General features: G+C 37.1%; 1 protein-coding gene across 3 annotated transcripts; it reads right to left on the bottom strand.

Moving 5' to 3' along the window:
- Window positions 1-4,347: 4,347 nt before the first annotated feature.
- LOC117429537 (ubiquitin-conjugating enzyme E2 Q2) lies at window positions 4,348-21,958 on the bottom strand. Of its 3 annotated transcripts, XM_058998464.1 has the most exons (14): window positions 21,835-21,958; window positions 21,402-21,639; window positions 19,722-19,826; window positions 18,907-19,011; window positions 14,945-15,001; window positions 13,629-13,784; window positions 12,708-12,792; window positions 12,230-12,290; window positions 11,754-11,844; window positions 9,756-9,814; window positions 9,372-9,420; window positions 8,329-8,424; window positions 7,912-7,978; window positions 4,348-7,664 (listed from the first exon to the last, which is right to left on the bottom strand). In XM_058998464.1, the coding sequence occupies exons 2-14, from the start codon at window positions 21,558-21,560 to the stop codon at window positions 7,633-7,635; spliced, it is 1,122 nt and encodes a 373-aa protein (XP_058854447.1). In that variant the 5' UTR covers window positions 21,561-21,639; window positions 21,835-21,958; the 3' UTR covers window positions 4,348-7,632. The 3 variants fall into 3 exon arrangements, with proteins under 3 accessions (XP_058854447.1, XP_033905024.1, XP_033905025.1); XM_034049133.3 differs by having other exon boundaries at window positions 21,402-21,958; XM_034049134.3 differs by having other exon boundaries at window positions 13,644-13,784; window positions 21,402-21,958.
- Window positions 21,959-22,356: the final 398 nt, after the last annotated feature.

The raw sequence follows: 22,356 nt of genomic DNA, 5'->3' as shown, positions 1-22,356 counted from the left end.
TTCACTGGCCAATACTGCTATAAAGAAATCACTACCAAACTGTAGTGGTAATCTTTATGATTTTACATGGCCAGGTCCCGAATTAACTGTCCGATTGGGTTACTGAGGAGCAATACTTATTCCCCTAAGATATCATTGATTCTGTAATCAGTTTATATGTAATGTATTTAGGGATACAAAATGTCTGATGGACTTACATGTTTAATGATCTATTTCTCTTGAAACAAACAGTCATATAAAAGGTCAAACACACTTGCTGGAATTCTTACATTAGTCAGGGAGGCGATCTGAAGAGATAGCAGAGTAGTTGAAGGGACTGAAAGGAGTCTAAACATGGTATAAAATAAAAAAGCACACCGATATTTGAGTTATAACGTATATCTTGTTTATTCATTTTGATCTTGTCTTCATTCAAGTCTCACTGCACAATGTTTGTATTGATGTTGACATTGGGTCGTACATAGAAAACGAAGACAGTTGTTTTATTGCTAGAGAACAACAAGGCTGTTTCAAAGACAAATACAAATTAATGCAAAAATAATAATGTGTGGTCTTTCTTTATCTACACTTTAAGCATAACAAATGATTCAGTAATATGTATCCTTAATATAGTAGCACATTAATTTGATTAATACAGTGTTCCCTCGCTATAACGCGGGTCTCGGGGGACACACAATATGAGCGTTATAAACAGGGGAGGGACTGGGGGGCGCCGTGGGACACATAACACACATCAGACTAAAATACAAAAATGTAACTTTGTTAATTAACCATGCATAAAGCACCATGTAATCAACACTATATGTTTTACAAATAAAATTAAAAACTTAAAAAAGGTAACATTACCAGTAGTGGATCATTTTAATGATCAGTTTTTAAACTATAAATATGTACAAATAGGTATAAAAAGGGGACGTGGCTAGGTGATCTGTTCCTTTGTTTACGGTTAATAGAAACGCTGACAGACGAAAGTAAAATAATGTTTGGTGTTTGTTTTGTCAAGTCTAATTGTACTCTTTGTTATTTATTAGACGGTTAACACGATCCGGAGCTGTCGCTACAGGCCAGCATAAATACCGGACAACACTTCACCACTGTGCACGAGTAAATTGTATTTCACCACGAGCACTACAGCACTCACCCTGGACTTGTGACCATGTTTGTGTTCTGTGTGTGTGTTTAAATACCGTGTTTATTATTTTGGGACTGAACCCTGTGTTATTTAACTGTGCATTACACATCGTTGTGTATTGCCAGTCCTCCATTATTATTTACTGTTGTCATCAGACTTTGGATTACAATTAAACCACCATTTCACCAGTACTTTGTTTTTTGTCATTGTCCTGAGCACTGCAATCCACATTGCCACACTCACTCAGTTAAAATACATGACGCCCTTTTCTATTCTACATTTCATTGGTGGTACCACTAAATTTTGTAATAGTTTTTATAGTTTCTAAAATGTTTTTTTAGTTTTTTGTCCATTCAGTGAAATGTACTGCATCTTCAAATTTGATTTGTTTAGATGTCCCACAGGCAAGTACAGTTTTCATAGTCATTATCATTGGTAACACCAAGAAAATACCTTTCAGTCACAACTTAAGCAATCAAACACAATGCTGCCCTCTCGTGTCATATAAAAGGTATAACATTTTTTACTATGTGACATTTTTGGATGAAATTGTAATTGAAAAGATGGAGGAGACTTTGTTTTTACACCTGATCTGTATGTTTTTGCTACATGGTTCAGGACACTTTTGTCCCTCCAAGGTCATGCCAAGTTAAATTAAGTATATCCACCATATATTAATTTACATGATAGAGAATACTTACAATGCTGAAAAACACCAAGACGAAAAATATGTTCCCTTAATGGGATGGCATGGGTTGTATAAAGTATCCTGATATACAGTTTCTTTAAGTTACCAACAAGTTACATTAAATGAGTATTATAAAAATGGCAAGAACAGAGGGAGCAATCTCATTGGAAAACAAGTGTTCCAACCTGTGCAGATGTGTCACCATACCAGCACGACTTGGAACTTTTAGAACCACTCTGCCCGACTCACTTTGGGATGGTGGGAGTGCCATTTTATAAGCACATTAACACACTCAAGTTCCATAATCCACAGGCCTAGGCTGTCCATTGGCTTCGTTTTGTGCTGATCACCACTCCTAGGTGTGGGGATACTGGATCATATTCGAAGATCCTGTCACGTGTTATTACTTTAAGAACCATGGTTTAAAAGAAAACGTTTGCTTACTGCTTTTGATCGTGCATCTGCTTGTTTAGCTTTCCACACTTTGAATGGACAGAACCCCATGTATCCTGCCACAAAGTTGCTGATATCACTCCCTGTGCTGCAGGTTTTAGGATCCCGTTCGAAGTCTGATGTGCAGGAAACGGGAATATAAAATATAAAATGCTTCGGGTTTAACAATGCGCTCAATTCTTCAGCCACATGGCATTCATGCTATTTTGCTTCCACTTCCTTGTACTGCTTTAGTAATTGGTCACTTCCTTAAAACCTGTAAGTTTAAGCTCACCAAGACTCATAGCGATAAACCACTTTGATATGCTCCAACAGACCAGGGAACTTTGCTTGATCGGCATTCAAATCGGCGTCACCTACTGTATGCAGACAACGTTGATGTGCTGATCCAATTAATTAGTTCTGGTAAAGGGCGCATTGGGTCTGTGCATTTGTTTAGGCTACTGTACAACTTTGTATGCTGTATTTTGTGTTTTTCACTAGTTAGAGAAATGAGAACAGTAAATCCTGAAATGTATTTATTACAGCCTAACTAATAACATTTATCTGGGAATTTTCCCCTTTCTTTTCAGTATAGGAATATTGTACTAAGCAATTCCAGCCAGGATCGGCACACTACTTCTATTTTATGTATGGATAAAAAGAGGATGTAAACAGTCGATTTGTCAGGCATGTCCAGTTATTTGAATTGCAAATTAATAAATAAAAAAGTATAAAAGTACATTTCCAATTGTTTTCTCATTGTCTATGTAGCCTTCAGTGTTGCAAGCATTTATTTTTATTATGGTTTTAATTTAATAAAAGCAGAAGTAAAACAACATCACAACCACACATAAAATACTAACAAAAGAAAGATCTTATTGACAGATTGCATTTAGCCCTTGGAGGAGCTGAAAATGAAGTACAATGCACATATACCTAACATTATCTTTTATTTGTGTTTAACAAGGAAACAGGGGTTAAGATTACTCAATTTTAAAGAGTTATGAGATTCAGTACATGCATACAAAGTTGTACAGTATACACACACATCTATACATATCGCTGAAACAAACAAAAAAAAACCAGCCATATTAATGTCATGAACAAAGTAGTGAATATGGTTAACCACTTACTCATTCAGTACGTTAACAGGGCTTATGGAATCACATTTCTAAACAATTGAATTTAGAAATCAGGCCACAAAAAATGTGCCATTAGATTTGACTCTGGCTATGTCGAGTTATCTGATCCAAGGACATGGGCATCCCGTTTCACAGACCTCTTGTTAACACCAATCTTGGCCTACCTTACCCAAGGTAACAATGCAAGGTTAGAAACAGTCCTGGGTTTCACAGCTAACCAAAATGAAGTATATTTAAATCATCAGGAGCCAGGAAATTTAGCAATCAGGCCTCCCCTATAGCACCAGGATCCTCTCCTAAAAGTGACCCATGAAACTCAGGTGAGCCTTATTCAAGCTTTATAAATACAATCAGTTCAGAGTAGATTCGGGTTGAAACAGTTTGATGGTAGCAGTACCGTTAGACCATTACAGTATTATGTGTTGATTAGCAATGGCAGGTCAATTATGGAGTTACTGAAGGGGCTCCTAAATAAATGTATAAATAACCACCAAAATAGTAATGGGAAAGTATATCAACTTACCAGATGTTAAGTGAAACTATTTTCTTTAAATCTTTTCAAACATCCTTTCTATTTTTTATTTAAAAAAAAAATCTTAATGTAACTAAACTTGTTCAGACTTTTAGGATTAAGTTAATATACTTTTGACAGCCAATCCACTACTTTTACTTTGCTTTCTTGTTAATGATGAAAAACATTTATCCTTTTTTTCCTAATGACTGTGCTGAATTTAGTAAGTCTGATGCACACCAATGTTGAAACAAGCTTGGTTGCAAATTAATAGAGGAAACAATCAGTGAATATAACATGCCCTTTAGCCAGGACATGATAGCTCAATTTCCTGTCACCTGGTCATTTGAATAATACAACAAGGAGAGTTATGGGTGCAGTCGTCAATAGAGGTGATAGCAGTAGAGATCAAAGTGCAAAAATCCACAAGTCAAGAAAGTATTTCTTAAAATTCTTTATTCATAAACTTGATGCAAGTTTAGAAATTACTGTACATGGTCAAAATTACTCTTGCAATGAAAAAATAAAACAAAAATAGAGAAAAAAAAAAAAAAGTCAAAGCATGCTGACAGTGCATAACTTGATAACCTGCCCACCACAAAATGGCGTCAAAGGAAATCCACAATTAGAAGTCAGTATTTCAAACACTGCCTTTTAAATGGGAGAACTGGCCTGTTAATACAACAAGGCCTTGGTCACTGCACTTTGACACTAGATAATGCTTCCATGTAGGTATCCATTCCGTGAATAATACTAGCTCATCAGACAAACAGACTTTAAATACTTACTACAGAACCACAAAACACCCAACATCTTTTTTTAGTCCTTTACTTGTGCAAGGTTTTGAGAATTCAAAAAGGGGAAAAATGACAAATCATACTTCCTTGTCTTCTATAGGAAAGTTTCATACCCTGAATTGAAGCCAATGGTGGTCTGAGAAGTTTGAACATCCAGACACATATTTAGTCATTTAGCAGAAGCTTTTACCCAAATTTATTTACAGAGACTTGGGGGCTAACTATCAACTGCTGCTGCGGAGCCACTTACAATAGGACATTGGTTTTACGTCTCATCCGAAGGACGTATGGATCCCATGTGTTAGTTTTATGTTCTTTAGTAGTATTTCAAGTCTGCTGCCATATAGTTTTCTAAATATAAATTAAATATATAACCAAGAAGCAAGAAATTAATCGGAACATAAACTTCAACAATTTTAGACAGGGTGCACCAAAGCCCTGCCTTGGAATCATATCTTGTAGAATTTACTGCATTTATTTTATTTTTACTACAGCTCCCCCCCCCCCCCCCCTTTTTGTAAAGCATCCCTGCATGTACCCTCCCGAAAGACTTTGAATCCAAATATGAACAGAACCAAATATAAAACTGTAGTTTTAGTAAGCAGTCAATAATTCTGTACAACTCCCAACATGCATTTCTGCTTCAGCATCCTGTATAGTTCCAACTACAGGCAGTATTGGGAATCTGGAAATTAGACTGGGGATGGGCAGGGCATTTTTATAATTACACTTTGATCAGTAAGTACTAGACATTTCAGTTACTTGTGACAAAGAAATGTCCTAAAAAAGGTACAAAAAAACAAAACAAAATCGGGAGGCTTTCTCCATAAAGTCCCCTTCTGCAGCTGGATGTTTTTCTGAATATACCCATGTATATAGACCACTGTATATTACCTCATCATAAAAAACCCAGTTGATTTACAGCCAAGTACGCAGTTATTTTGACGTATATTGTGTGCGTGGATCAGGTTATAAGTGGGGTTGACTAACTTTTATGTATGAATATAATGAAGATGAAATTAACAATACAACATAAACCCATTGCTTGGAACTTCACAAAAATAGATTTGTTTGCTAGTGTTTAAAGGGGTAGTATACGGGCCGTTCTACAGGAGCATTGGCAAAAAATAGAATTACTACTTTTTTTTCACAATACGCCACAGCAATCATGAAACAGTGCACCTATGCAGCCTTAAGAAGTAGGGTTTTTTTTTAAAAAGACACCAAATTGACAGATTACTTTTCACTTTTAAAAATACATTTGTATTAATCTATAGAAAGGCCCATTTATTGTGGGGTGTCTATCACACACAAGGGACAACATTTAAATAGCATACATTTTTTAGCTGACCCCCTGGATTCTGGTATATATGCCAAGCGCAACTTCCGATTGCTTGTCAGTGGGGATAATACCAATCACTGAGAAACAAGGGAGATATATGGAGTGTAGAAAAAAAAGTTATCTTATTAAAACTGACAAAAATAAATGCATGGGAATACTTTCTTGCTACTTGCTAACTGAGGTATTTCTTCAGAGAACTTAAAAAAGCTGCTACAAATATATTAGAGGGTTGACTAGGTGGAGTGGCAAGTTATGTTCCAACAGGAATACAACCAAGTTAAGGATAAAAATAAAAAAATCTACTTAAAATATAAAAAGTTACAAGCTATGCTATTCATTTAGTTTATGATTAATGAGCAACTTTACATTGCTACATTACATTGCTACTGTAGGCAATTTACCTGAACTTCAGGGCCTACAAAAGCACACGAATATAACGCAGACAGAAAATCTATGAAGTATTTCAGAGTTATTTTTTAGTAATTTTAATTGAAGACTGCTGGTGCAATCTAGGTATAACACCAAAGACAGAAATTTTACTAGGCCTGTGAAAACAAGAAAACTATGATGTGCAGAAAGTGTTTCATGGTTTTATTTTTGTCACTTGGAGATAACCTTAAAATTTCTTTAAAAATTGTGATCTGCTATATTTAAAAAAAAAAAAAAGTAATAGCTAGTAGGTGGATAGACCATGCCTCCACATAGTCTGTCTGACAATCCTGTTGTATTTTGGCTAATATGACACTGGGTTATAATAGAAGTAGGAGACCAATTTTATAGAGTGTCATTAGTTTAGAATCTTGGCATAATTTATTTTACATATAAAATATTTGTACAGAATAACCCAGTGGCACATCCCACACAAATTAAGGGAATCCATAACAGCTCCAATCTCCCTAAAAGTCACTACAATAGTTGTGGATTTGCTTGTAAAAAGTTATTTGCTGGTAGTCCTGATTTGTATCAAAATAAGGTTGGCTCGTGAACTTCACACTCCTAATAGCAAAGTCAACTGCCACGGTCTAGTGACATTATGCCTTGATGGTATTTAGCTATAGTGAAGATTTCAAAAGATAAGCCCACTGTTCATAGTAACCACTGCCTGGAGGGGACCTTTTAAAGATGAAAGCCTCCCCGTTTGTGTTAAAGTTTACTTCCTCATCTTCCATTGAACTTGTCTTACCATTTAACCTAGGCATTATACTCAAAAGACTACACAAGTATTTTATGAATAAGTTTAAAAAAGAAAAAAAAAAAAAAAAAACACAACATGAGTAAACCCCATGAACTGCAGTCATTCAAACACTTAGCCCACACAAAAGGGGAGAACAGGCAGGCTCAGCGGTGGCTTCTTTTAGTTCACTTGTCTGCTGAATGACAGAAAGAAAGTGACAAACAATCAGGTCGAACTGGCCTTGCGAGTTTAGGGTCGAGAGGTCAGCGAGGAGATTTACCCGTTGGTTATACGGCCACCGAAAGAGTCAACCCAAGAGGGGTCACTCCCAATTGGATACCTTCGGAGTGGAAAAAAAAAAGAGTTGACCCTTAGACACCTGGTCCCAGGGAACTTGCAGGAGCCTGTCTCTTACCCATCCTCTTTTGGGGGAGTATACCAGCCTAAGGAGGAAGACATGGGTACTGTTAATTTCTTTTGGAAGAAAAAAAAGGACTGAAGGAAACTGTATACTTGCAGCCATATCACTTTGGATTCTGATCAGATCTAGAAGAGAGTACAGCTTGGGGCTTGTCAGATTTTCAAACCAACCACAAATTGTTTGTAGGTTAGTTGGGGCTAACATACTTTGTCTCGCTTCATTCCACAGCAACCTCTATTAAAGAAATATCAAAACACTGAAAAACCTACCATTCTTCTCATGAATCTGCACCAGGGATTTGTATGACTGTTGTGCTCTGGCAAGATTGTACTGATTCTGTGACAAAGAAAAGAACAAATTAAATAAAAGTTACTAATCCAAAATGACTAAATGACTAATTCATAATAACTAAATGACTAATTCATAATAATAACCAGTCTATACCAAGTGTTCTCCATTTGACTTCTGGTTCTCAAATGCAGGAATGTATTCCATGTGCAAACACCTCTCTGTTGCCAGGGACATGTATCCACTAGTTGCTAGTGTTGGGATCAGATCAACACAGCAATGGGGCGATTTGTTTGAGACTTATGCTATTTAGGCTCTTTCTAAACCTTGAACCCCTAAAAAGGACCTTGCATACATTTCCAATACTACTTACAAGTTAACCAGATGGAGATATTTACCTTATTAGCTCCAAACTGCACTCTGGCTTTTCCTTTAACTAAAGTAGCGTTGATCTGCATGATGACAGACTCTATCGAATAGGCACTGCTCCAGCCCTGAGGGGAGGGGGAAGACAACAACATTTTAATCATTCCAGTTTTGATCAAGTACTATATTATTTTTTAAATACATTTACCCATCAAAAGTTTGCATAAAGAAACATTACTCTTCAGGAAAAAATGGCTGGTACCGATCCCAGACAGACAGCAGCACAATTTATATTTAATTGGGTGACACGGGTGGTGTGGTCTAGATTCTAATTCAATGGAAATACGACTCCCATTGCATACTAGTTTCACCCATTCCAGGTTTTATTATGTGCTTGATTAGCCCCAGTGTATAGGTAACAAACTCAGGTGTATCTTAATAAACATAGTAAAACCAAGAATGGATCAAACTGCTATGCAACCGAAGTCTTATTTCCATTACTGTAATTCAACAAATGTCCAAAAAATACATCCCATGCCACAGCAATTTATGATTAGAGATATCAGTAAGACAAATCACTATGTTCCTGTCGCCAGGTATTTAATCCCTGGCTGGTCTGATTTGAAATGACCCTAAAATATGATATTGTTGCAACTCTGAACAGGACTGTTACTCCACACAGTCATCACTGCTACAGTCAATTAAAAATACAAATTTCAGAACTCAGTTGTAGCACTCCATTCATAACTTCCCTCATTCTAATGCCAATTAAAGAGGAAGTAGCAGGGTTCTGAAATCTAGAGTTATACATCCCCACGTGTTGCTACAATGGTTTAAATAACATCAGGACAATTTTTTACACTTCACTGTAAAGTCTGTTTCAAAGCTATTTTCAAAATGTCCACTCTAGTGCACTGGGGTTTGAGATCTGGGGTTTGAGATCTAAAAAGTTGTCAGGATGTTAACAACGAAAATAAATTGCAGGTACATTATTTAAACAGTTGTAGCAACACGTGGACGTGTAACACTATTTTTCAGAAGCCCGCTACTTACTCTTTAAAATCAAACTATTTACCTGTTTTGTAAGGAGTTCCATACACAGGGCTCCGCCACCCAAAACATAGCTGAAATGAGAGAAATGAGAAAAATCAGGGTCAAAATGAAGTAGCACAAATACTTTGACAACAGAACAACAACAACTGAACTTTATAGCAAAATACCATAAATTCCCCAATCCTTGCTCTGGATTAGATTTAGTCTAAAAACCTATAGTGCATGCATTCCTTATTAGTAATTTCATCTGGTTGTTAAAAAGACAATGGTGCAACAACATTCCGAGCCCAGGTATTAAAAGAGTGCTTTGCTATGGCTATATAAAACCCACTGCAATTGTATAGATATATATTTTTTTTATTTTTATTTATTTTTTTAAACACAAATAACCAAATTAAGTACTCACCCTCCAGAAAGCACAGGCGACACCACCCGTACAAAAGGAGGATCAAATGGGAAATTATCCTGAAAATCAGAACAAAGTGAGTGTTACCATTTGATATTATATAGCTGGCTCTTTAAGCTATATATATATATATATATATATATATATATATATATATATATATATATATATATACACACACATATACATATATACACACACATATACATATATATATATATATATATATATATATATATATACACACACACATATATACATATATACACATATATATACACATACATATACATATACACACATACACACTGGGGCGGGTTTTATTCTCTGTCAATCTGGTGCTTCATTGGTGCACTGTGTGTGTTTATGCCTGTAGTAGGTGCAGTATGGTATCAATTCCACGACGGGGTAATAACGTTAATGACAAGCGTTTTTCTGAGTTTGTTTCATATTTAAAATGGCATCTCTTAAAGTAAGCCACGTTTGGAAGTATTTTGAGGAACTGGACGAGAAAACCGTGGTATGTAAATAATTATGCCAACAAAATTGCCATATCACAAAAACACAAGTTCAATACTTCACAGTTTGAAATGAAAACATTCAGAATTATTGTGGATGGCACTACTGATGACGATAAAAAGCACACATCCATAACAACATTTGCTATAGATTTGGCCGAACAGGGTGTGATCAAGTTATTCCCTATGAAGACAGTGAGTGTGAATCGTGAATGCAGCAGTTTTTAAATCAATGTAAGATTATCCCAATACTGTGCCGACCAATAAAACAATAACAGCGAGGCTGGAAAAACTTAAAGAAAATCGTGCTGCAGCTGTTCATACAAAACTTTCAAAAGGGAGAAAGTTGCAATTACCACAGACTCGTGGACCACATTCCCCAATCTTCCCATAGGTGGAAGGTTTTTTTCACTTGAAATTGTTCTGTAAGCTTTTGGACTGAACTGCCATTTAGGTTTAGTACAATTGTTATTTGTATGTTGGAACTACTGCACTAAAGTAAAGGACCCCTGAGACACACTTCAAACAAGAAGGCCAGGCATCTCTTTTTACAATTTAATGTAAAGTTGTGTGGATACGTGAATTTGAATACTTTACATTATTTAGTAATACTTGACCATACAATTAACTGCACAAGGCGGCAAACATTATATTAATTACTTAATATATTACTTGATTGTGTGTTAATTTGGCATTTAAAATAGGACTTGTGGCAATGTTTGGGAGGTTTATGTACACTAGTACAGTACGTAGAGGAGAGTGGCATTTGATTTGAGTACTCGGAAATTGTAATGCTCAAGTACTTGTCTTGAGCAACAATAAATCTCAAAAATCCCACCACTACTATCAAAGACCGCAAAGTTTTAAATCTCTGAGGCAGACTTTTTAATCAGTCACAGTGCTCTTTAAAATTCCAAAATAGTGCTATTATATCCCTGGTAATTACCTTTTCCAGAACTGAAAATATTCTTTCAATTGTAAGCACAACTCGCTTTCCTGTAGCCATTTTGCATTAACGCTGTACAGTGGGTGATCAATATGTATATAGTGATATCTTCACTAGCAACTTTAATTACAACCATAAATATAAACATTTCAATATATACTTTGATGTGATGTGCATGTTTTTTTTTTTTTTTTACTTTGTAGTTAAGTCTTTGCGATGTTAAAACGTTATTTGCTTGTTTACGGTTTATTTGCTTAGAAAATACTAACCAGAGCTGTCAGTATCAGAATGTAATATAAAGTGTGTGTGTGTGTATGTAGATATGGCTTAAACGCTGACACTTCAAAGTGTTATATGTTCATAAAAATTTACCAAAAGCACATCCCTAATATATAAATATAAATAATTGCTTGAAACTTCAGAATGTACTCTTTTACATAAAACACAATCAAGAGCTGAAAGAGAACACTGCATAACTCAAGTTTAGGTGGATGTATAGTACACTGCAGGTTAAGAAAAAACTACTACACTTACTTTATAAGAGAAATTCAGAAGGATGTAATCCATCCCTTCTTTTTCCTTTAAAACCTGCAGGTCGCTATGCAATGGGCTATCTGGATCCACCCTGCACAGCAGACATAGGAAAAACAAAACGTTAACATAAATCACCCATGCATGGTGTATTTTAAATACCCATTTGACAAAATCTACAAAAGTTTAACACACCACAAAAAGGGGTGCATTATGAATGGCCTAATGTTAAAACAATGCACACTGAAACTTAATTTTTACTAGACAGCACTGTTATTAGAACTTAATAGAAAACTCATAGAATACAACTGTGTACCAAATATTAAGACTATACTATACTGTCCACACGCCAGAAGCATTACCTCAGTATGACAATCATATCGCACCTGAGGTCACTGTCAAGACACACGCACCAACACAACACAATAAATATGCCTCATAGTTCATGCACAAACAGCAGTTAGTGTACGGATACTTACGTCCGCAGTTTGACATGCCATTCATAAAGGCTGTCATTAACAAGCTCCACTGAATAGATTCCTGTTAAAAGAAAAACAAACATATCAGAACATTACTTTTCAAATTTTAAACATGATAGGAACTCCCTTTTTCCAGCTCAATATGGCAAAACATGTAAGTGAATAACCAGTGCTTCTTTCATAACAGGATAAACAAAAACAAGAATTTCACTACTTCATAATAAGTACCGAGGTGTTCATAACTGACACTGCATTTTTCAAAAACAATACAACAGCTTAGGCAATATACTCACCGGGTGGGTCATAAACCCTGAACACTCAATGACAAACCTGTGGGTTGCCTAGTTATGACGAGAAGAGGTTTTCATAAAAGGTACACCTGGGTCAGGTGATGAGTTGACTTGTTTTATCATAGCAATAGGCAGGAGTAATCTCAGACTGTTCACTCCATGGAAGCTCCCCCCCACCCTCCCCTTACCTGTCTTGTAACTTTGTGACCTGTATATCTCCCGGAGTTCTTTCATGAGGCGGTCTGAAGCCTGCACTGACCCAGATACAGCACCCTACAAGGCATCAAACAGTACAAAAAATTTCATACACCGAAATTACCAGGTTTTGAGGGAAACATTTACTCAAAATTCATTAACATTGTTAATAAGTTGGATTTTTCTGACCGTTTTCCAGGGATATAAAGAGCTCCCTCATCATAAGGCTGCCCTTTATACAGTGGTTATAAGCTCTATTGTCAAGGTTCCCGTTTATCCCAGAGTATGAACTTTTTCAGCACAATTACTTTACAGAAAGTTTTTATAGTGAACACTAAATAACATTAGCTTTGTTTACTGGTCTGCAGTTGTGTGGAGTGACTTTTCCTTAGACGCACAAGTCAGCAGTGAATTAACTATGGCCATCAATGGGTAGCACTGTATATTGCAGATGATGCATTTCACAGTATAGTTGAATGTTCTCTCTTTTGGGTGGGGGTGGAGGCTGGAATTGATTTTACAGTTTAACAAATGACAGTACATTTCACACAGACAACACACAAAGAACTACATACAGTTAAACATTAGTTGTCATCTACCTAAATGCATGTATTTATCCCTTTTTGGTGGGATTTCTCTGAAACATTTGTGGAAGAAATGTAATACAAACCATGTCTAATTCACCCAACATTTTAGGCGGTTGGCTAATTACAAACATGCAATTAAATCCCTGTCACACTTCAAATACAACTAACACATCTTCTCAACTATTATTATTTTTAATACATTTTAAAACAGTTTCAGAGTTAAGCTTACATTGGCTGGATTTAAAACAATTTACTTCTCTCGCCCACAGTGCCACTCAACCACCCCCCTACCCGCTCCCCCAAAATATGTATGAAATGTCACCTTACCGAATGAGCACTTACGTTCAAGTGGTCCTGCCTCTGACTCTTCCGAATCTTCTCTAGGATGGCTAGATTCTCCTTTTCAATTCCATCATCTTCAGACTTCTTCCCATCGACTGGTTCCTCTTCCTTCATCTCATAGTGGTCCAGGTCTTCAATATCCTGCAGGACAATAATGTTCATTTTGATCAAAGAAAACTATTGAAAGGTTTAGATTTTGATTTGAGGTTTTAGAATGTGTGTTTGAATTGCTCTTACTGTATTGACACCAGCCTATGCTATAGCTTTTACATTTTAAGTGCTGTTTACACATTAGTATCCACATGGGAAGCAATAGGGACCAATACAAGAAAAGCCTTGTTATGAGCTACTGGCTCAAACAGAACACAAAACCTTCTTCCTGTTCCTTTAATGCTCAATTCCATATAGCCTCCAGATTCTAGGGCAACATTTGGGCATGCCTTTAGATCCCCTTTAACACCACTTAACCCTTTGCGGTCCTATGTCAGACCAGGTCTGATATTACAATTTTCCCTTTCCGGTCCGATGTCGGACCCTGTCCGACATCATCAAAAAGACGTCAGGCACAGGTCTGTAATCGTTTTTTTCTCTGGAAAAAGCCAAGAAAACCTTTCAATGCCCGAGTGAGACCGATAGGAGCTGAAAAACAAATGAGCAATACACACAGTCCCTGCACCACAGACCTAACACAGACATAAACAAACAAGATAGTTGCTTCTGCATCCAGCTCTCAAAGAACATCACTGATATCTGCCAAGCTTTTTGAGATGTTATATTAATAAAATAATGATTTAAATCACATTATTGAGGAGTTTGGTGATAAAACGAGTGATCAGGAAATGATTTATCAGTATGCACGACTATGAAGAGGTATGTGATAAATACAGCGAACAAGGGGTGGGGCGGGGCTGGAGATGCAGTACTGAGTGTCCTGTTGATATGCAGTGCCTTTTAAACCTGTTTTACGTTGAATAAAATTACTTTTAAACAGTGTGTATAAAATAAACGGCGCGTGTGAAAATAAACTGGACCCGACACGTCTGACAGGCGCTGAATAAATGGTCCGCAAAGGGTTAATATGTTGTGTAACAAAGCTAAATAATTATCTGTAGACAAGAACAGACAGGGAAAAAAAAGGAAATGATGCAAGGGCTGCTTGCATACCTCAAGGCAGGGCTTGGAATGAACTGCGGAATGACAGTGCATGCCATTCTCTGTGGCATTACATGGTCATACAAAATGTTATGTTACCCTCATTTGAACCATAAGAGGAGAATTTAAAAAGGAATTAAAGTTCAAACCTCTCCCATTTCTTCTTCCTCCTCCTCTTCTGATGTAACTTCTTCTGTAGTTCCATTCTGAAAAACAAATGTAAACAGCATATAAATAGGACTTTCAATTATGGTTATGCAGGTCACCAAACAATGGATGATTTATACATCTCATTTTTAAACTGTCCATGAATAACCTTAGATGCATTAAAAAAATAATAATAATCATCATAGACAATGTAATTGCATGGGTCATAATTTCAAAGCAATTCCTCCATTATTTTATTCCTATCATGTCAATGAAAAACACCACACATTCAGTGCACTTGAGGACTTAAAACATAACAGTTGTTTGGTTCTAGTTCTGGAAAATTGTTTTATTTATTTATTGATTGATTTTAAAACCCAGCATACACAAGGAAACATGCTAACAGACAATATTTCCTCGCGTATGCTGGATGTTTCTGTGTTTCCAGAAACAAGGAAACACGTTTACCAGAGTGGATCAGGGCTCTACTTTGAGAAACATTTAAGAAACATTTTGCCTTTAGCCAATCCGGAGCGACTCTGCAAGCATGAGTCACCGGTCATGTGCAATGCTCGAAAATTATATTGCCCGACATTCCCAGGGCATGTACAAATTTCAGGGGGGCATATGAAAAAATTGCTTACATGCCAGAGTCGGGCACCTACAATTTTTCAATGCCCTAAAACAAAAGCAAGCAATTACTTTATTACAGATTAAAACTTCCGTATTTGCTCCCACATCACTTTCTTTTTTTTTTTTTACCTACATCCCTTCCAGCCAGCATCTCATGTGTTCTAGTATTGCGTCACTGTGCACCTGCGCAAACAGGAAAAAATGTGATGCCCGAGTGTTTTGAGCTGCTATTGGTTAAGCTATTCTGCTGTCGGAGTGATAACAGATTGTATTTGCAATGGATTACCGAAACTGGGGGGAAATAACAAAAAGCGTTTAATCAGAGATTCAGCAAATTGAGCATTCTTTAAAGTTTATTTTAAAAATAATGTTATTTTGTGTCCTTGAGTACACCATTGTTAAAACTGTTTTGTGTTTACCTTCACATATTCTACATCATACACAGTAGTAGTACGTGCAGAAAAATGAAAGGCAACCGCAGGACAAATAATAAATAAAATAAAAAAGCATGTATACATGTTTTGTTATGGTTTTGCATTTAAATGGTTTAAAAAAACAGACAAATTAAAAAGACATTCGGGGCTCCTCCCGAGTGGCGCATCCAGTAAAAGCACTTGCTAGAGTGCAGGATGCGCTCTATAGCCTGGACGTCGCTAGTTCGTGTCCAGGCTATTCCACAGCCGACCGTGGACGGGAGCTTCCAGGGGGGCGGCGCTCAATTGGCGAGCGTCGCCCACACCAGCGACCCCTGTAGTCTGGCCGGGCGCCTGCGGGATTGCCTGTAAGCTGCCCAGAGCTGCGTTGTCCTCCGACGCTGTAGCTCTGAGGCGGCTGCACGGTGAGTCTGCAGAGTGTAAAGAAGAGAGCGGCTGACGGCACACGCTTCAGAGGACAGCGTGTGTTCATCTTCGCCCCTCCCGAGTCAGCGCAGGGGTGGTAGCGGTGAGCTGAGCCTAAAAATAATTGGGCATTTCAAATTGGGGATAAAATAATAAAAACTAATTAGCAACGACTTAAAAAAAAAAAAAAAAAACGACATTCGGAGGACTCCACAAGGACGACATTGATTAAAAAAAAAATACGCACCCCAACACGAACATTGGTTTGACCCACAGTCTGCACTATTATCAGCAATGTGTATGCAACAGAAGCCGCTGATAGATTACAAAAACGATTAATTAAACTTAGGCTAGGTAGTTATCTTAGTATGTTTTTATTCCCTATTAATTAAATTATAATCATTGAAAAAGTCAAGAGAGAAGCAGATTGTTATTTTTTATTGTTTTGGTTTAATATAATATAGCAGGCTAATGTTCCTATTGAAGTAGGCTACAATATATTTTTAAAAATGTGTTGTTCTTTGTTGAAATTAATGTTCAGCTTTCATATTTTGTTGAGTCTACTCATTTAATCAAACCAAGTAGTTTAAGAAGATGCTTGTATCGTTCATGTTTTTCAAATCAAGTAGGCTTATTTGTGTAGAAAAAAAAGAAGCGACATTAGCTGAAGCCTGCAGTGTCATCTTACTTAAAGGCACTCAAGCTGAAATCGTAAAGTAAAGTAGGCTACAAACGTGGCAGCGGACTGTCTCTCTTTAGCGCTCACGTAAGAACTTGCTGGCTTGATACAACTGTGTTGAGAATTTAAAAAGAAGGCATTTCATGAGATTGTCCGCTACACTCTCCTCATGATTTACAATCCACATGACTGGTCTTGTGCTTCCCCTTCTTTTACAAAGTTGTAGTGCAATTAAGTGCAGTACCACTCAGTACAATAAGGCTTTCCTCCAATTTCAGAGCATGCAGCAGGAATGATCACTTACTGCTTGAAAATGTTTCCAAAAATGTTTCCTGACAATTTTTAAGGAAACATGTTTCCTCATGTATGCAGGGCTTAACCAGTTTGAAAAATCCAGAATGATTTCATAGTCTTAAGTCAAATTTCAATGTGCAGCAGTCTCTGTTGATCCAAACCAGCTGGGAACAGATCCTGTTCAGAGAACAGAATGTAAGTTTTAAACACTTTATAATATTGAAGTTTGCTTTCTACAGCTGTAATCAGAACGCATTTCACTATACTACAATGGTTTGGACGATAGGTCTGTTGGCACTATCAGAATTCTACTGACTATTTATATCTGAACCTGTTTATGATTACATGCTAGAACTTATTGTTTAAAACAAGCAAATGCTAACCATCAAGCCATTAATCCATTCACAAACGTACGGGCGGCTAACTCTGATGTCTAACCTTGCTTTTTTATTCCCTCCAGACATGGCCAGTAACTTTTGCCGTTATGATCCAGCTGTAACCCAGAACATTACAGGTATAACAATCTTCTAAGCAGTGAGCCAGGATGCACTGGGAAAACAAAATGTTTCACCCTCCCCTGCTTTTTCTATTAAAGCTGCAAGTTATGGTACTTTGCCCTTTTTTAATGCAGACTTCAGCCAAATTTGACACCCAATCATATGCAGTTGAAGAAGTTTGTTTTAAGGCTGTGTTCCAATACAGGACTTGAGACAATGTTTGACATTAACTATCTTCCAGTTTAATTTAAATTGACAATCTCAAATCTGCAGCCCAGCACCTTAAGCTTGAGAAGTGCACAGGAACAGCTAGAAGACTCCCTCACAGCTGCTGCTTTTGATTATTTTAATCATGTATTTGTAATACTAGTAGATCGATCACAATCTTATCTTCAGTCATGTGGTACAAGAAACAGTCCTTCAATAAATCCATACAAACATATAACCACAATTGCTAGATTATTTTTTCTGGCAAATGTTGAGGTACGAAAAATGACCAACAAACTGGTGTCTGCACACAGAGGGCCCTCACAATCACGAAAAATCAAGAACTTATCATATTATAGCAATTCAAAATGTCTATAGATACTAAAAGTATGATACGTTTGGTGTAAAATCAAGGCAGTTAATTGAGTCCACCTAGCAATGTGACAGACTGAAACAATCAGCATCCCTATTTTTGAATGAGGAACTTTGAACAGCCAATAATTTCCCCAACAAATAAGTGGTAAATCAATAGTTTCAGTAAAACTCAATAAATCTAAAATACTTCCAGGCTGGTCTTGCTTGAATGCATTCAGTTTTTAAACCAAACTGGAATTACAATCAAAGACAAGAAGACTATACAAACTTCAGCAAAATGTAACGATTTTACAACAATACCGTTAATGCATTTAACCTTTCCTTTCATTACAGAGGAAGGCAACACAAAAGCTTTTGAAGCCAGACCCAGAAGGTTGCTAGTTCTGCAACCTTGCACACCTGACATAGCCCATGTGGAGTTTCTGGATGCCTGTACCTACCTGTCCAGCTGGTAATGGCTGATCAAGCATTTCCACATCAGGGTGTTGGGGAAGATTATATAACCTGCACAGGTCACAGATCAGGCGTTTCAGCTGTTGCAGGAGCTATGGGGACACAATCAGATCAGCAATGGTATTAGTTGAATGTTGTGCTGCATGATTTTTTGCAGCGCACACCATTTTAATTATATAGCTGCAAACTACAAAAGGGGAATAGCCTATTACCACATTCCTTCAAAATGTAAGATGCACTTTTTAAACCAATCTTCTCTTCTCAAAAATTGCCTGCATCTAAAATTTGAGTATAGTGATATGTATTAATCTCCAACAAAAGACGCGACTTCCCGAGTACACAAAAAAAGGGAATGCGACTGACTGCCCGAGAAAAGACGAACAAAAACATTACTGTCTGATCTCGACTCATCCATGACATACAGGCAGCCATTTTCAAAGAAGCATCATTAGCTTCCTGAGGAATTCGAAGAGAAGTTTTTACAATTTCAGCGTTTCGTTATTGGGCTCAGTTCTAGCAAAAAGGACCAGCTTGGACAAATCAGAAATGCTGATCAGACCTCTGTATTTTTCAACATGCCAAGCAATACCACAATTCACAAAAAGGAAGAAAAACAGGTGCAAGTAATCACGACTGGAAATGACAAGCAGCGCATAACTGTAATGCTCAGTGTGACACCAGACGGCTGCAAACTGCCTCCATAAGTCGTTTTCTTATATGCGGAATTGAGGTTGTATGTTTGTAAATGCATGAATAACCAGAATATATACACGCACACACACACAATCAAGAAACAGCTTACCAGAGTGGTTCCCTTCCTCACATCCTCCAGGCGCTCCAGCACAGCCGCTAAGCTTGGGTCATCGGAGTCCACAAACCATATTGGAGGGGTAGAGGGGTATGATTCCTGTCACAGAGCAAGACTTCGTTACAACTAGTGAATTATTGTAAGATCCCTTTCCTAGTGGATTGTTGGGATCTACTTTCCATACTGTCTGCTTAAATTATAAATTGTTGACCTACTTAAATTTAGAAAGTGAATGCACAACACATATGTTAAAATGTTGTAACAGGCCTTAAGCAACTCATATATGTTAGACACTGTGAAAACAGAACAGACCAGATGACTTCTTCAAAACCTAGGGAACAGAAGTTGTACATGAGAAGCCATATGCACTGATAAGTTTAAGCTTTAAGTAACTAAACAAAACAGGAAATTATTCTTATCAGTTCAGTATATATCTATATCTATCTATATCTATATATATATATATGTGTGTTTGTATAATTTTATCCGTAAATATTATGGATGTAAATTTAAACACAAAAGTTTAATACATGCTTCTAAAGTCTATTTTCTAGGGACACTGAGGTACAGGGATTTTACATCCATGTGTGTTTATATATAAAGCTCAGTTCTGTACTTAATAAATCAGGTATAGTATTCGGTCACTTTTTTTTTTTAACTAATTCTTTTTTATTTAAACACTGCCTATCATTTTGTGTAATGTGAAGATTGATAGGACCTGCCAACAACTTATTTTTTATTTTTATTATTCTTAAAAACGAGCAGCTCCTACACAACGTTTTAATGTAAAAGCCCAGAATTCACATAAAATGGAGAAAGTCCGTATCCTTTCAAGTGGTGGCCAAACATCCACCGGCAAATGCGTTGTTTGTTTTGATCTCTGTGCAGCAATTTACAAAACACAGCTATCAAGTGTTTTTCATTAGGTATATGCTAAACGCAGTGAAGCCTATTTGTTATAAGCCTAATAACGCGTGTTCAGGGTTACTATTGTACATACACATCTGTTCCTGTTTTGTTAAAGCACTAATCATTTTTTCCAGGAAACATTGTAGAGGGTCTAATTGATTTAATTATAATTACTAATCTCAACATTCTCCCTGAAATCACTTATGTAACAAAAATAGTTACAAAGCACTGTAACAACTGTAAACTGGTAGTAGTTAGATCTAAGGGTGTCGACTCATGTTTATTTATGATTAGCTATGAGAGGGCAACATCTACCTGATCCTACAACTCCAATCCAGGAACTACGTACATACAAAAACATCGTCCGTTGCGTTGATGTTATTAGGGCGTTGAACTGATAACACTACAAAAAAACGAATATATTTAATATGTTGCATGTTGCTTTAACATATCATAAATGTTGTTTACACCAACATACGCATACATGTCGTGTTATAGACTAAAACCCCTAACCAGCTGACTTCTCTTCCGGTCCCTAATGCGATGTTAATAAAACATACGATCGTGTTTTTTTTGTTTTGTTTGTTTCAACCGTGATTATATCGAGTTTCCCAATCATATATAGATGTTACTGTATGTTATCTCCCTGGATCAGTGTATTTCTGCCTGTGTGGGTCTGTCTGCCTAATGCGTGTTTGGGTTTGCTCGGCCCCGGCTTGTCCTAACTCCACTGGGCCCGCTCGTTTGCTTCTCCGATTCTCTTACCGTGATGTTGCAGTGTATGACCAGCAGTTTTTCCCCAGTCACATTGAACTGGCAACTCAGCTCATCTGGTTTCCAGTCGATAATTCGAAAGCGCTCGTGATTTGGGTCAAAAATGGACTCGAGAAACTTGAGCTCGGCCTTCAGCCCCGACACCGACATCTTCCACTCATCTCTGGCCGGGCCACGGGGGGGAGAACTCGAGACCGACGGCGGCCAAGCAGCGAGTCTCAGCTAGTGGCTGACAACAACAAAGAAAGAAAATACGCCTTTTCACAATGCTTTCTGAACCTTAAAACTGTAAATACACCGTCTGTCACTCGTTTTCTCGCCTTCCTTTTTTTCTATCTGTGTCTGCCGTACTTTAGTCTCAAATTATTTGCATTTAAAATAAAAACCCAGCAGATATATTTTCACCACGACCAATCTAACTCACAGATCCCAGCGCTCAACGGCGGCTGCTTCTGGGGTTTAAAGATGGCGTCTAAGGACAAGCCCGCAGAATCCCAACAGCCTTTGCGCGATCAGTGAAAAGAGAGGGGTGGCGTATGAGAATGGAAACAGACGAACGCTCCGGTTTATTCAGTTTCTCACTGTCGCTATCATGATTTGTTTTCCTGGACATGTGCACAGGGAAACAAAACTGCTTTACACACTAATATAATTCAGAATTCACATTTTGAAAAAGAACAATGTTTTTGAGGGCAAGTGAGACCCTTTAAGCCTACTATTATATATATATATATATATATTAAAATGAAGAAGCACTGAAATAATGAATAAAGGATGATCATATCAGTATAAGACCAGCTGATAAATGGTAATAATGAACACAGTTGTTTATATAAATACAAGTGAAGAGGTAATTACATGTAAAAAATTACATGCTCCCACAAAATTCAAGAAAAATTCAAGAAGAGGTTTGGTTCGACGTAATTCAGTCAATGCGAATGATTGT

Source organism: Acipenser ruthenus, chromosome 24 (genome assembly GCF_902713425.1).
Source record: "Acipenser ruthenus chromosome 24, fAciRut3.2 maternal haplotype, whole genome shotgun sequence".
NCBI lineage: Eukaryota > Metazoa > Chordata > Actinopteri > Acipenseriformes > Acipenseridae > Acipenser > Acipenser ruthenus.
The sequence above is the reverse complement of the archived record's forward strand: the minus strand, read 5'-3'. Positions and strand labels throughout refer to the sequence as shown.

Excerpts from the sequence above, each read along its gene's own strand:
- LOC117429537 (XM_034049133.3), bottom strand. The coding sequence starts at position 21,560 with ATGTCGGTGTCGGGGCTGAAGGCCGAGCTCAAGTTTCTCGAGTCCATT. Across the intron at positions 13,785-14,944 it reads AGGAAGAAGAAATGGGAGAG|GATATTGAAGACCTGGACCA; the intron begins GTTTGAACTTTA and ends ATTGTCCTGCAG. Across the intron at positions 9,815-11,753 it reads TTCTGAATTTCTCTTATAAA|GATAATTTCCCATTTGATCC; the intron begins GTAAGTGTAGTA and ends TCTGATTTTCAG.